The 14,127-nt window shown below is 52.9% G+C and overlaps 4 protein-coding genes and 1 non-coding gene across 5 annotated transcripts; 4 read left to right on the top strand and 1 right to left on the bottom strand.

The window, feature by feature from the left end:
- Positions 1-357: 357 nt before the first annotated feature.
- N0V96_007965 (uncharacterized protein) lies at positions 358-2,209 on the top strand (the record flags this gene model as incomplete). Its single annotated transcript, XM_053194354.2, has 2 exons — positions 358-583; positions 639-2,209. 2 exons carry the CDS (start codon positions 358-360, stop codon positions 2,207-2,209), a joined length of 1,797 nt encoding a protein of 598 aa, XP_053048204.2.
- Positions 2,210-3,004: 795 nt separating this feature from the next.
- N0V96_007964 lies at positions 3,005-3,076 on the top strand. Its single transcript has one exon. It is a non-coding gene; the product is annotated as a tRNA-Thr (tRNA).
- Positions 3,077-5,244: 2,168 nt separating this feature from the next.
- N0V96_007963 (uncharacterized protein) lies at positions 5,245-6,749 on the top strand (the record flags this gene model as incomplete). The annotated part of the gene is made up of 6 exons (XM_053194353.2): positions 5,245-5,262; positions 5,498-5,516; positions 5,587-5,742; positions 5,834-5,938; positions 6,026-6,083; positions 6,134-6,749. The coding sequence occupies 6 exons, from the start codon at positions 5,245-5,247 to the stop codon at positions 6,747-6,749; spliced, it is 972 nt and encodes a 323-aa protein (XP_053048203.1).
- Positions 6,750-10,710: 3,961 nt separating this feature from the next.
- N0V96_007962 (uncharacterized protein) lies at positions 10,711-11,529 on the top strand (the record flags this gene model as incomplete). Its single annotated transcript, XM_053194352.2, has 1 exon — positions 10,711-11,529. One exon carries the CDS (start codon positions 10,711-10,713, stop codon positions 11,527-11,529), a length of 819 nt encoding a protein of 272 aa, XP_053048202.2.
- Positions 11,530-11,715: 186 nt separating this feature from the next.
- N0V96_007961 (uncharacterized protein) lies at positions 11,716-13,568 on the bottom strand (the record flags this gene model as incomplete). The annotated part of the gene is made up of 3 exons (XM_053194351.2): positions 11,716-12,555; positions 12,604-13,129; positions 13,186-13,568. The coding sequence occupies 3 exons, from the start codon at positions 13,566-13,568 to the stop codon at positions 11,716-11,718; spliced, it is 1,749 nt and encodes a 582-aa protein (XP_053048201.1).
- Between the last annotated feature and the right edge of the window lie 559 nt (positions 13,569-14,127).

Here is a 14,127-nt window from a genome sequence, read left to right as displayed (position 1 = left end):
CCGTTCACGCTGGCCATCTTCCATGCTTTACTCTAGATATCCCACTAACGCTCTAGTCGTGGCGCTCTGCCCCCGTCCAACCTGACACCACTCTATCGGCCGCTACTCGCATCACCCGTCGAGGTTGTTCCCCTGATTGTGACTCTGCTGACCGGGATGTCTATCAATCAATCTTGAGCTCCCGATATGATCAAATTTCACTATATATGATGGGCTTCGATGCCCCTCATCCCCGTCTTTCTTTCAGCTCATCACTCACAACCCAATCCGGGAAGACATTCGCTCACTCTTGCACACTCGTTTCTTGCAAAGAGATACTACATTCTTTCCAATATCTAATATACACCATCGTTCACAATGGCTCCCATCATCCGGGCCCTCGCTGCTCTTGCAGCTGCCACCCTCTTTAACCAGGTCACCGCGACCACCACCGAGCTGCCGCCTTGCCTCGACGAGTTCCAACCCTTCACCTACCAGGGATGTTTCAAGGATAAGGGTACCAAGAATGAGGATGCTCTTGACTTCCGCTCCAGTCTCAACCAACAGAACATGACCATCGAGACATGTGTTGATGCCTGCAAGGGTAAGCTGTCCTGACCATGCTTGATATTTGACACGAAAGCCTAACACGAGGACAGGTAATGGATACCGCTACGCCGGTCTCACCTACTACGGCGTCTGCTACTGCAGCGCTACCATTAACAGCCCTACCCTCGACGAGTCCGTTTGCAACTACCAGTGCACTGGCAACAGCTCCGAGACCTGCGGTGGTCCCTCGGCTTTCTCTGTCTGGCAAGATCCCACGTTCCCCTCTGGCGGTGCCACCGTCGACGACTACACCTCCATTGGCTGCTACACCGACGACACCAACCATGGCCGTACCATTGCTGAGCGCCAAGACTCTGTTGACTCTGCCACCATGACTCCCTCCACCTGTCTCGCCGCTTGCGCCAGCGAGGGATACGCCTTTGCCGGTGTTGAGTACGGTGGCGAGTGCTACTGCGGTGTCGTGATGGGCAACTACACCACCGCCACTACCATGGACAAGTGCAACAAGCCTTGCAACGGCGACAGCACCAAGAACTGCGGTGGCTCTGCCGTTATGGAGATCTACGTCGCCAGCAAGCTCAAATCTCTTGAGCCCTGCGGATATGTCCCTCCCGTGAACTCGGTCTCATCTTCATCCACCATTTCCATCAGCACTTCGGCCACTATCCCGTCCATCAGCATTCCTCCGACTACCTCCACCACCTCCACCACCGTCTCTAACCAGGCTCCTCCTTCCACCACCACTGCTCCCGTCACGACTTCTCAGCCTCCCGTCACCACGTCAAAGCCTCCCACTACCATTGCGACCACCACTGCTCCCGCTGTCTGCACTACCACCATTGTTACTCCCGCCACTTGCGAGTATGGCTGCGGCAGCTGGTGCAACAAGAACCTTCCCGACTTTGACGACAACGACAGCTGCACCAAGGCCCACAACAGCTGCAAGCTCCAGGTCAGTGCCTGCCTGAAGAACGCTGGATGGCCCGGCTCTGCCAGCTGCATGGACTTCAAGGCCTGGTGCAGCGACGTCAGCAGCTACTGCTCCAGCTCTTGCAAGGGCAAGGGATCCTGCTCCAAGAAGGACTGCTTCGCAAAGAAGGCTCCCAAGGGTTACAAGCCCGGTACCACTTCCGTGTCTACCTTCCCTTGCCCCTCCAAGCCCACCACGACCTCCACCCCGGTCACCGTCGTCCCTCCTCCTCCTACCGGTGTCTGCAAGCAGCCTTCCAGCTGGTGGTTCGGATACGGCCCTGGCAACCCCGTCGGTGGCATCGAGATCCCCATCGTTACCTGCAACGACATCGCCGTTGACTTCCAGGCCGGCAACCAGTTCAAGCTCTACCTCCAGGCCGACACCAAGCTCTGCAAGTCCTTTGGCCGCGGCAGCGTCGCCAGTGTCTGCCAGGATGCCTGCAAGGAGCAATACAACGCTTGCCAGAACACCTACGCCCAGGGCTGCAAGACCTGGAACAACCGCCGCGGCCGCCGTGACGACGCTGCCGTCTACGCCCGCGCTCCCGAGTTCGCCAAGCGCTGGTTCTTCTCGGACAACTTCAGCGTCGCCATCAACAAGTGCACTGTGCAGTACACTGACTGCCTTTCTGAGAACCGCAACTCCTATGCGGCCAGCAAGTGCGGCTCCTTCGGCACCGGCTACTAGAGAGCTTGCTCGGCTCGTTCTCTCGGAGATGATGCTCACGAGTAGATGTGATAGATGGGGAGTTTGATTTTTAGTAAAAAAGGCATTGGCGGCAACTTTACACTCTTTAGATGGTTGAAACCTTATCGGTACTTAATGGCTAGTCTTCTTAATATAATCGGGCCTCGGCTCCTGTTCATACTCATTTCTGTTCAAGATGCTTTCGAAAAGGTGATAGAAACGCCAGTGCCATTTTAAGCAACCGGTGACCACTCTATAAGTTGTGGCAGCGTGCTATATATATACTGTGTGAGCCCGGTGCCCAGAGACAGTATTATCATCATGACCATGCCTACCTTCACTACCACCAATTTTCAACTTGTGTCATTTCCTGGAGATTTTCACTCATTGAAGATCATCTTGGGTTCTAGAAGACCTCGACGTCAATCTAACCGAGGTGGGTTATTTGGGAACTAGATCTTGCGCTTGAAATAGAAGCTAGTCAGCCTGTGGCGTAATACTAAACCGTGGTAAATTGGATACTAATGAACTTCCGAGGTAAAGTTCAAAGTCAAAGTGATCTCAAGTATAACATACGGAATCCAGCACGCGAGAAAGCCATTGTAGGCGAGCGCAGATCGAAAAACCCAAGAAACTGGGAAGTGAGACCTGAGGAAAAACCCTTTCTGAGTATGGAGGCGGGCAATGAGGTGAGGTCCGACGCGATGACCCGCCGGCGGCAACGGAGGGGACTGCCTACTCTGGGAGAGAGATTGATAGTGGCTTGTGCGGCTTCGCCGTTGCATCGCACAACTCGCCAGCATGGCCAAGTGGTAAGGCATCGCACTTGTAATGCGGGGATCCTGTGTTCGATCCACAGTGTTGGCACTGCACGAGAGCTGGTTATCACTAGCTCTTGTTCTTTTGACTTTTCTTGATATAAGTCCAATGTTTTTTTTGGTGTTTGGCTTGATGATCGGTAAGGGATGGGGGATGTCATTCGATGCTTTCAGTTCAAGGATTGTATTGTTGTCTTTGAGTTTGGGGTGATGTACGTGGTATTGGGGTTGCTGGGAACTTTGAGTTGGATGTCATGTGAGGGGCAGGAACTTGGGGAGACCATGACTGGCTGGCTGTAAGACTCGCAACCATGGATGTGGACGAGGGCAAAGACACGCAAGGGTTCTTTCTCTGATCATGTCTCGGTATTGAGATTCCGCTGCTGGGGTTGATGCTGTCGTAGATGATCATCTGTCCGAGTAGCCTCAGTGATTACCCAAACAATATGTTTGCTTCTTGAGCCTTGGGCTTCTTTTCCTCTCCTCTCACAGCTCGGAGATAATGCGAAGAGTCACGGCATGATGTTCCTTAAGGTCCTTGGCTGAGACGGAATCCGATTCCGAGTCAAGTTCTTGACAGGATGGATTTCGACCAGGTTGTCGATCTTTTCAAGGATCTTTTCAAGGATCTTTTCAAGGGAGGACTTGGAATTTCGCAGTTGTTACCGCCAGTACGAAGGCACACTGTCATGTTGCACCGTGAGTTTTGAATGTCCTTCACCATAACGGCGGAGTAATATGCCAGGTTGCGTCTTGTACGGCGAGTAACACGACTTGACATCACTGCAAGCTTGGGACATATCTACATGTCACAACATCAAAGGGGCATGTGATGTACACGACGTAAAAATGTACAGACATCGTCACACCGAGTACACCGGCATGGCAGCTGCGAGCTTGCGAGGTGGTGAGCCCGGTCTGCAAGCGTTGCTCGAGTCGACAACAGTCCCAATGGGGATTGAGTTCGCCGTCTTCCCCAGCTTTGTGGAGCTTCGCGCTCAGATGGCATTGGCCGTCATCGGATAGCCACCGAGGAGGCTTGGCTCGCATCTCGCGGCGGGGTGAATACGGTGTGTGTGTGCTTCGACACCGAGAAATGGGTTTCAAGAGCTGGTAGGTCAGGGCAGAGAGGGGCACCGAGCTCCCTCATTGACCACTCTGAACCTGCCCCGCACCATGTCATGCTCTCTTGGGATTTTTGGAAACCGACGATGTCGGTTGAACTGTTGGCAGCAGCGGCAGCAGCGGGCAGCAGCGATAAACGACAGCGACAGCGGCAGCGAATACGGATGAGAGAGTTCGGCGCTCGGTTTGGTTCCCGTTTCGGAGCCGGGGGCGCCGGCTGGCATAAGATAAGGAGCGATTGGTTGCCTTACGAAGAGGATGTGCCGAGGATCCCGCCCCGCCTTCATGATTGTTCTTCCTCACAGTGGTTCTCACTTTCTCGGTCCTCGCGCAAGGAGAATAGACCTGGAATTTTGGGTTATGCTAGAGCGAAGTTTGGTTGAGTCGAATGATTCGGGACCGGAGACCGGGACCTCAGATTGGCCGAAGCCGTCGCGACGGGAGCTAGCAAGGTGAACCAAGGTTTGAGCGGCGTGATGGGCAAAAGGTGAGGTAAGAAGGTACTTGGTGAGGTACCTAAGGTGAGGGGGAAAAAACGAGGCCGGCGCGTCTAGAACCCTAAACACGGCAGGTTGTTCACACTGAAATTGGTAGGCACGGCACACAAAATTGGAGGTCAGAAGAATTGCTAAGCGAGCCGGGAACGCAGAGCGATGATCTCACACCAAAACCGCCCTTTGCTGGGTGGAAAAGACAGTGCCCTTTCCCCCCTTCTACAGGGCACAGCGCTCTGCTCCCAGCGTGTGCAATGCCCGTGCTGAAGCCATTTCCGGGCTGCCATTGGGTGAAGGGAGCACAGCGTGCCCTTTCTGCCTGACCTAATTTGCTCTGTGCTTTCCCGTCGCTTCCCTCTCTTGCGCTGTGTGTGGTGCTTTGATTTGTCCCGCCCGGAACCCCAGTGGCCCCATCGTGCGCAGTTTCTTCACCTCAGGTCCCATCCGTAACATCACCAGAGCACCGGCACCAATTGGTCCCATACCCCCCCATTGAGCATCACCACCACCGCCAGGTCATGGTGTTCTAACCTTGTCTCTTACCCCAATCATCATCCTAGACTAGGTCGCTATTGTACACCACAATCCAGGCGACAAGATGTCGGTCGCAAGCAAGGTAAGCTGAACTTCTGTCTCTATTCTCGATGTCGTTTTGCGTTTTATTTTGGTGCCAGTTGTTTGTCGAATGAGTTGTTGTGTGTTTGTGCGTTGACCTCGTCGGCCTTGTCATCGCCCTTGCCGGCGGCCTCCTTCTCCATGTTGTTTTGCTCGACTATTTTTCTGGCTTCGCTCCTGCTATACATGCCCTTGGGCTTCAAAGACAATGAAAACTAACAAGCCTACCTGTGCAGAACCTGTTCGAGCTCCTCGGTATGAGTCCCCCGAATGAACGAACCGACAAGTCGTACCTATGAGCCAATGCCCTAACCTCCCACAACAGGCAACGATGCCGAGGATGATACTCCTCAGGCGCCCGTGAAGACGGTTGAGAAGAACTCTCTGCGCTCAACCAAGCGCGGCGTCGAGCCCGAGGCCCCTTCCCGTGCCCCTGCTGCCGGTGGTGCCCGTCGCAACAACGCCTCTGGCAACGAGGCTGGTGAGTCTGCTCCATCATCAATTTGCAGACCTCGGGAATGCAGACCCCGCTTTGGACCTTGACCCGCTGACAAGGCTTCTTTCGCCCTTAGCCTTCCGTGACCGCGGTGCTGGCAGCGACCGCAACCGTGGCAAGACCACCGACGAGCCTGCTAGAGGCGGCCCTCGTGGCGGCTACGGTGCCCGCGCCCGTGGAGGTTCGTGATATCCCGCCGTCCCCATGCCTTGACGTCGCATGCGTGGAGAAAGGTTGGAACCATTCGCGTACTAACAAACACAATTAGGTCGTGGTGGACGTTTCCCCCGAGAGCGTGATGACCGCCAGTCTAAGGGTCTCGCCAGGTAATTTGAACCGATTCACGCATAACACTTCACGTACTTACTCGTCGCAGCGGCTCCGAGAAGCAGGCTGCCCAGTCTTGGGGCGCCACCGAGGGTGAGGCTGAGCGCAAGGACGAGGTTGCCGGCGAGGCCATTGCCCAGGCTGAGGCTAAGGATGCTGAGGCCGAGGCCGCCGCTCCCCTTGAGCCCGAAGAGCCCGAGGAGAAGCAGGTCTCCTACACCGAGTACCTCGCCCAGCTTGCCGAGAAGAAGCTCGCCATCGAGGGCAACACCAAGGTCCGCGAGGCCAACGAGGGCACCAAGCTCAAGAAGGAGTGGGCTTCTGCCAAGGAGGTCTCCCGCGATGACGATGAGAACTTCATGATCGGCACCGGAGGCAAGACCAAGCGCGAGCGTGAGCGCAAGACCAAGCAGCTCCTGGATATCGACCAGCGTTACGTCGAGCCCGAGCGCTCTTCCCGCGGCGGTGCCGGTGGCCCCCGTGGTGGCCGTGGTGGTCCTCGCGGCGGTGCCCGTGGTGGTGACCGTGGTGACCGTGGCGGTCGCGGACGCGGCGACGGTGCCCGCGGTGCCCCCCGTGGTGGTGCCCCCCGCGGCGGCCGTCCCCAGGGCGCGCAGATCAACACTAAGGACGAGTCTGCGTTCCCCAGCCTCGGCGGCAAATAAATGCCCACCATAGGTCGCCTATATTCGCCCACATATAGGTTGAGAAAATGTGCTCCGACACATATATCCGGCTCTAGTCAACGATGGAGAACGGAAGGGAAGGACCAGTTTTCGGGGAAAATTTGCAGAAGGATTGGTTGCGTCAAGGTTTCCGAGGACTGGGCCGGCTGATTTCTGGTCGTTGCACGATAAATGAAAGGCTTTTTTCTATCTAGGTACTCATGGACGGTATCGTTCAAAAAAGTCAAAAATGGTCTCGTTTGCATTGGTTTTTTCAAAGAAGAGAGTAAAATGTCTCATCTACTATCATGCGTTACCTGATGGCTCGGTCTTGCAATGTTTTGATCAAACATTGTGTGTTTGTGACAGCGAGGTAAGTGGCTGAGGATATTGTTTTGTTGAGAGGGAGTCCTTGTGCCTGTCTGTCACATCTCTTCCGGATACATCTGACATGATCATCAGTCTGTGTGTCTCTGATTGGGGATGGTCATCATGTTGGGCAGCTTCATCCACGGACCATCAGCCCAGTAGCTCCCACTCGGTGCTGACAGATCAACATAGAGCTTGGTTTACCAGAAGCCTAGTTGGCTCTCTTCACTCAATGTTTTACGTTCCGCGACGAATCTACCTCATCGATCTGTTGATCATTAATTTTCGGAAGAGCTTGGGCTCGTCAAATCAACTCTGTGAACGCGAGATCTCGCTCGTATTGGTATCAGTGACTAGTCGATGGATGTTGATATCGGCAGCGGTATCGACGGCGCTTGTTTGGTCTTCAGGTGTCCTCGCCCTGGGGAGATCATGAAGTACGTTGCAAGTGGATCATGGAAAAAGTGTTTCCTGACAATTCAACAGTATGTAGACACTTGAGAAGAGTCACCCCCAGATAAAAAAAGCGCACTGTTTTGATGGTGTAAGGGGTCCACGATCTTGAACTCTGGTAGGTTTCTTGTTCTACCAGCCAGTTGAGCCGCTGAGATATCGACGACGTTTGAGCTGTTTTCTGGCGCTATCTCAGAGAGAAACATTTGCGCCTACTTCACGTTCAACTATCAGATGAGGCTGGAGATGATGTGAATCGATGTGTCTATTTATATCACTTGCGAGGAGGGGCGGAAAGTAGGTTTCCTCCAGACCATGAACATTGTTGGACGCAGTCGTGAAGTTCTTGAATATCTTGTAGGTGTAGAATTTGGGATTCAAGTCCGGCGTTAAGAGTAGCAATCGTGGAATTATCCCCGAAAGTAGGAAACAAGCCAGCATCAGCCCGTACATATGGCCCTATACCCTCTCACAGCTTTGCGGTTGTGTGTGTTCCAGAGTGAATACGCTGCGACCTGACGGAAAGACAACCCAGAGCGACACGCTATTATTCGCTAGTAGCGCGGGAACCAAAGCTGCAAAAAATAAATAATTCAGGACCTGGAGTTAAATGAATTTTTGAATATCGGCCGTTGGGTTTGTATATCGTTCACAGGCTATGCGTGGAATAATCAACATTGAATGGGACTTAGTCGAGGCGGGAAGTGTGACTACAGTACTTGAAAACTTAGTAAAATATTTTTGAGGTGGAGGGTAGGTGTCTGATATTGAACGCGCCTAAAGCTCTGCAAGACACCTTGGGACAACCTACTCCGTGAGGTCTGGTAGCAAGCCTGCGGACGTAATATCTTTCGTTGAACATAACACTACCTAGACAATGATAGACCGCAGGGCTTATTTATGGCCCGTGGCAAGTGGTAACGGGCTCACCTGCTGTGTCTTTAAACCTCCCATTGATATAAGTAGCATGCCTTGAAGACACAGTTTCAAGCACATGGGCAGCCTTCAATCTCTCGTTTCTGTCCAAGCAGTTCGAGCATGGAGAAAATGCCCCATCGACGATGTCTTTAGTTTTCTCGTCATAGTTGCTTTCCGCAAGTTAAGAAGAGGAATTAGCAAGGGAGGAAGAGACGGCTTTCCAACGTAAGAGTGCACATTGTTCGACAGTCCATAGCTGTATCGTATCTCATGACGAATAAGTCATTGATGTTGAAGATACGTCAGAGCGGGCAGTTAGAAGACGATTAAAACTGGGACTACGACGCGGTTGAAATGCTATGTGCTCTGGGCTGTCAATAATGCTGGACATCCTACGAAAGGAGCATACGACAAGGGAGCACATGGGCATACCGGGAAAATCCACAAATAAGTGGCGGCTGTGAGCTAAGCCCCACGGCATCTCAATAGTGCTAGGATTCGCTACGGAACCATAAACAGGCCGGGATACAAGGAGGGCGAGCATGTGCGCTTGGCGGCCCTACACTCTGAGGTTTGTTCTAAAGTCATGGTAGGTCGGTAGCATAGCCAAGTTCTCGAGGAGAAGGCAGCTGTAGTAATTTTGATCCACTGCTAAATCACGCTTTGTTCGAAGGAAGAAGAGCCGCTGTTTGCGCTTGTTTTCTTGGGGGACAAGAATTCAGAGAGTTGGGTTCTTTTATGTGTCTTGAGTCCTCGACTTGCCGTCCAGCGCCATACGTACACGTTGAAGCCAGCCGTAGCGGGTGAGCGTGACGTTACTGGACATAATTGTAGCAAGGATTCATCGATTCCCGTTGCTGGTGTTCCCAAGGAACGCCATCTCGGACAAGAAGTCTGTCCGTTCTCTTTCTTTGTGTTTTTGTTATTTCGGGGGGCAACGCCTGTATGAGTCGCCATCCAGAAGCAATATATCAGTTCTTCTGGCTCGAGAAGGATAACGAAAAAAATACCTTGAAAGATCGAGTACCAGTGACCACTTTTGGAACATTGGGAACGTCGGGAGCGATCTGGTTAAAAGCGAAGAGAAGTCGATTTTGCGTGAGAGACCCTGTGTGATATGTGCTGTTGGAAACCAGTGGTTCGAGGTACTTAATTGCCCGTCCTTATCAAGATGCAACGTAGATTTTCAAGACACAATCACAGAAGAGCCCTGACATGCAAGTGGTTCAAGCCTACAGATCTTAGGTGTCAGTCAGTCTGGTCCAACGGTGTATAAGTGATCCAGCGTACAGTTGTAGCATCATTTGGCAATACTCGTGCCATACTTCTTCAGCCCGTGATTCTTCAGTAGCGCTTGGAAGAAGATTTTTTTCTCTGTACTGCGGTGGCCACAGATCTTTCCAATATGATTTCCCGGTTTGGTCACTTTACCTAAGCTTGGGTAGTGGCCAAAGACTCTGGAGCCTTAGTTTGGAACTCGACAATACGGATGCAAAATGCGATCATCTTGGCCCTAGTCCAATGCCGTAAGATTCGCAGCAAGCTTTGGGCAATCAACAAGTAAGTGTCGCCTCGAAGATCGTAGAAGAGACACGTAATGTCGTAGAAGATTCTCATCAATCGTTCTTTAAACTCCAATCGTGTCCGTTTTGTACTCCTCGAACATAGAACATAAGTGAAAGACAGATAATTTAAAATACTCGATTTGCAAGGCGACATTGTGAAGACCTTGTAGCGAAACAGATCCTCAATACAAGCTAAGAAACGGTACTGGTCTGTCACAATAAAGAGACTTGATGTTCAACACATAATCTTTGCAAGGAACATTGAGGCTTAAAACCACGGTCCCTCGTGAAAGTCATGGAGGACCCATAAAGCATCATCTGTTTCCTCAAACAAAGGACTTGGCCTACCGATGTTCCTGTTCAATACAGAGGGATATGTAACACCGTGACTGTGTTACCGAATATACAAGAATGCACTTGTCCTCAACGTCTTTGATGGGCTCATTACAAAAGACAATGCAGCAGGCCTGCGGTCCGGATCCATGCGAGCATTGATGAATACATAGAAACACTTGAGAACCCCATCTAAGGTACTGCAAAAGCCACTGGACTTGTCGACCATCCTCCTCATGATACACTCGACTCACTGACCACGACGAATACATTCACTTACACAGGCCTCGCTGATACCTTGCCCCTGTATCAGCCCTCTCCAAATGAACACGTCTCCTTACATCCACAACTGCGACGACTCAAAGGGACCCTGGACCGTCAGCAAGCGATGCTCACTCTGCAATCCAGCCCGCAAAGACGCAGGCAAAAAGCCCGGCAAGTCCGCCGCCTTTACCCACCACCTCCGCCGCGCCACTAACAAGCTCAAACGCCGCATACCACGGCCGTCACATTCCATCTGCTCAGAGTGCGGCGACGAGGGCCGCGCGATAGTGACACTCGCCGAACCAGACTGGAACCCGGCGCCAGAAGCCGAGTCAGAATCATCGTCATCCGGTTTTGCTGCTACTACTACCCGCCAACGACCAGTTGACAACATAGGTCCCATGAACGAAACCCCAGACGACTTCGTATACAAGTCGTTGATTCCGGAAGATCACGAGTACCACGACGCGAAACCCGCCGGAGTGGACGAGTGGTTCTGGAGCAGCGGTTCCGGAGAGAGCTACGACACCCGGTTCCTTCCCCCCTCGCTCGCAAAGAGACTCATCTACAGGTTCTGTTGCTTCTGTGTCGTCAGCATGGTTGCGCCGAAGCTCCTGAAGCTGGCGGAATCGGAGCGCCGCAAGAGGGAGGAGGGTTGGGACAGACTCCAGCGGGCTAAACGCCGTTCTCGCCCCTGGATCCGGATGAGCGATTGGAAGGCTATCCGGGCCGCCGAGGAGGAGCAGCGACAGCGTGCAAAAGATGAGGTCGACGTAGCTAGTGGTCTCGATACTATCGTAGAGGAGACAGTGGCTGAAGACGAATGCGAATTAGTCCAATCAGGGGTTTTCGACTCGGACAGGCGGGCTTCACGGTAGAACATCAGGATTCGTGGAAACGGGAGGTAGTATTTTGCAATCTGCACAAAACCAGGATTAGATATATAGCTGGGCTCATGGGAGACAACCGCACAGCATATATATGTTTCTTAAATAAATAGACAGTTCACAGACACAATAATGATACATCAAGATAACAATACGTGTATTTCGTAAGTCACACCATCACTGCTTGTCCCTGTAAAAACGAGCAGCATCAATGCCCAGACTGGCAAAGAAGAGGATGGCATTGAAGGAAGCCATCATGTAAAACGGGGCGCCGTTAGACACCGCGTCAAATAAGTAGCCTCCTAGCTTGGTAAGGAGCAAAATAGCTGCTCCTCCAAACCAGGAGTACATGCCGGCGATGGAGCCCTTGAGCCGCACTCGCGACACGGCATCCACGCTAGCATTGTGTTGTAATAGAGGCGCAGACTCTGGTGAAGTCTCCATGGCTTCTGCCGAGTCTTCGACCGTGTCAATGACCTGAGACTTGGGGATATCTGCAGTCAGGACGCCACGGCCAAGGAAACCGAGACTGCAGACAATGGCACCGATCTGGCTGATGCCGATTAGGATCACGATTAGGAAAATGGCGGGGCTGCCGCCACGGCCATCAACGTTCTTGTATTCCGGGCTCTGCAACTGTGGCAGGATAATGTAGCCGACGATACCGAAAGCAGTCGCAAGGAGAATAGGGTAGTTGACACGACCGCGTCTTCTGTTGAAGTATCCGAACGCAGGCGCGGCAAAGAGACCAAAGAGCTGAGCCACGCCGGTCAGGATTGACGAAAGAAGGTAGGCGGCCCGGCACTCCTTCTTCAGCTCTGGCGAGGGGTCATGCGGGGAGCCCTGGCAGAAGCCGTTACTAATATAGTAAGTGTTGATGTAAAGGGGGATGAAGAGCGAAATGGCAACAGTGGATGCGCGAGCCACAAAGCCGCCCAGGTACCCCAGAGCGATCTGAGAATCCGTGAAACCGAGAGTCACAGAGTCGCGCAGGAGGCGAAAGTACGGGAGCACCTTCTGGAAAACGTCAGCAATTTCTCCAGGAATATTCACTAGGTAACGTACCGGCCGTGTTGGGTGGTCTGACCCGTTCTCTTCAGACTCATCTTCCGAGTCCAAGTTCGTCTTCAAACCCAACAAGACACTCCAGCCCTTGCCTTCCTCGCCCTTGAGGTTTCTCAACCCAAAGAAGACAAACACCGAGATCACAAATGCCACGATGCCCACTACATAGAAGCTGTCCGCGACAGCTGTGGCAGGCGTGATGCCATCAATCTCCCCAAATCGGGCGGGAAGCGGGAGGAACAGGGAAAGCGCAACCAGCGCGCCACATCCTGTGAATAGCCCAACGTAGCCCGCCAATGAAGAAGGCCTTCCAGCCTTTGCCTCCTCTCTCTCACTCGCTGTCGCGGTTTGTCCGTCTCCGCTGAAACCATGGAAACGCGCCGGGGTGATTGTCATGTCGGACTCGAGGGACATGGCCACACTGTTGCGGGGGTTATGTGTCGGTTTATTCGCAGTGTCCGCGGAGCTGTCGGGATTGTCGCCATCGTCCGTCAATGAAGGCAGAATAGCCGTTACCATGGTGGCGCTGATGGAAGTATATTAGCACCTGCTGCCGGCTCTCGACCTCTGTTGGTCACTTACGACGCTGTAGCACCAATGGCGAAGAAGATGCGCGCCAGGAGTAGCTGCGGATAGACATTCTTTGCCTGGACGAAAAGAAGCAATGCTGCGCCGATGACGGCATACCCGATGACAGCCACCCATCTCACACCGAGCCGATCCGAGACGAGACCCCAGACCGGACATGCGACGAGAGCAACGAGCTCGTCTACGAAGCCGAGGGTGCCGACAATGTCGCCGACGCCATCCTTGACGCCAATTAGGTCGGTAATAACGAAGGATATGCTGCTGTTGAGGAAGACGAGGAAGGAAATAGAAAAGAGAGATATGCCGAGAAGGTATGTCACTGCTTGCAGCGTAGTAGTTGCCTCGGAGAAGGGCAGGTATCGGGAGAGAACCGCCATGGTAGAAAAGTCGAGCGCCGTGGTATTCCGTCGAGCAATTGAGTTGATTCTCGTTGTTTGCCGCAGACCACCGTTCAGCTCCAAGCTTACATCTCGCGGCGGACGGAGGAGACGCTAGGAACGTTGGGCGGTTTTGTTTGTTGTTGTTGTTGATCACAAGGGAGACGTGAATTAAGGTAAGAAGTGGGTGGGTAGCTGTGCACCTGCGGTAGTGGGTGCCGGTGCGGGACGTTGGGTGAGCATCATACTTCGTACACGTGAATCGACTGATCTGAGCTCGCTGCTCTAAACTCCGGTCGAGCCGCCTTACGTAAGCCCCTCAATGGTAGTCCAGAACGACGACCTTGTCATGACCGCCTTATTATTACCGGTGTACACGCTTCCGGACACCCGCTGCCGTGCGGACCCCGTGGCCGCTGACATTAATAATTCCGATCAGTGAGTGCGTGCTACGTTTAGATTTATGAAGCTCACTTAACTCAAGTACTTGAGAGAGACTACCAATCGCCTCGACTTTACGGATACTTCGATACACTTTCTCACAATACCCCAAAAGTTT

The sequence above is a fragment of the Colletotrichum fioriniae genome, assembly GCF_027942845.1.
Source record: "Colletotrichum fioriniae strain IMI 355084 chromosome Unknown scaffold_9, whole genome shotgun sequence".
Taxonomy (NCBI): Eukaryota; Fungi; Ascomycota; class Sordariomycetes; order Glomerellales; family Glomerellaceae; genus Colletotrichum; species Colletotrichum fioriniae.
This window is presented reverse-complemented; position numbering and strand designations above follow the sequence as displayed.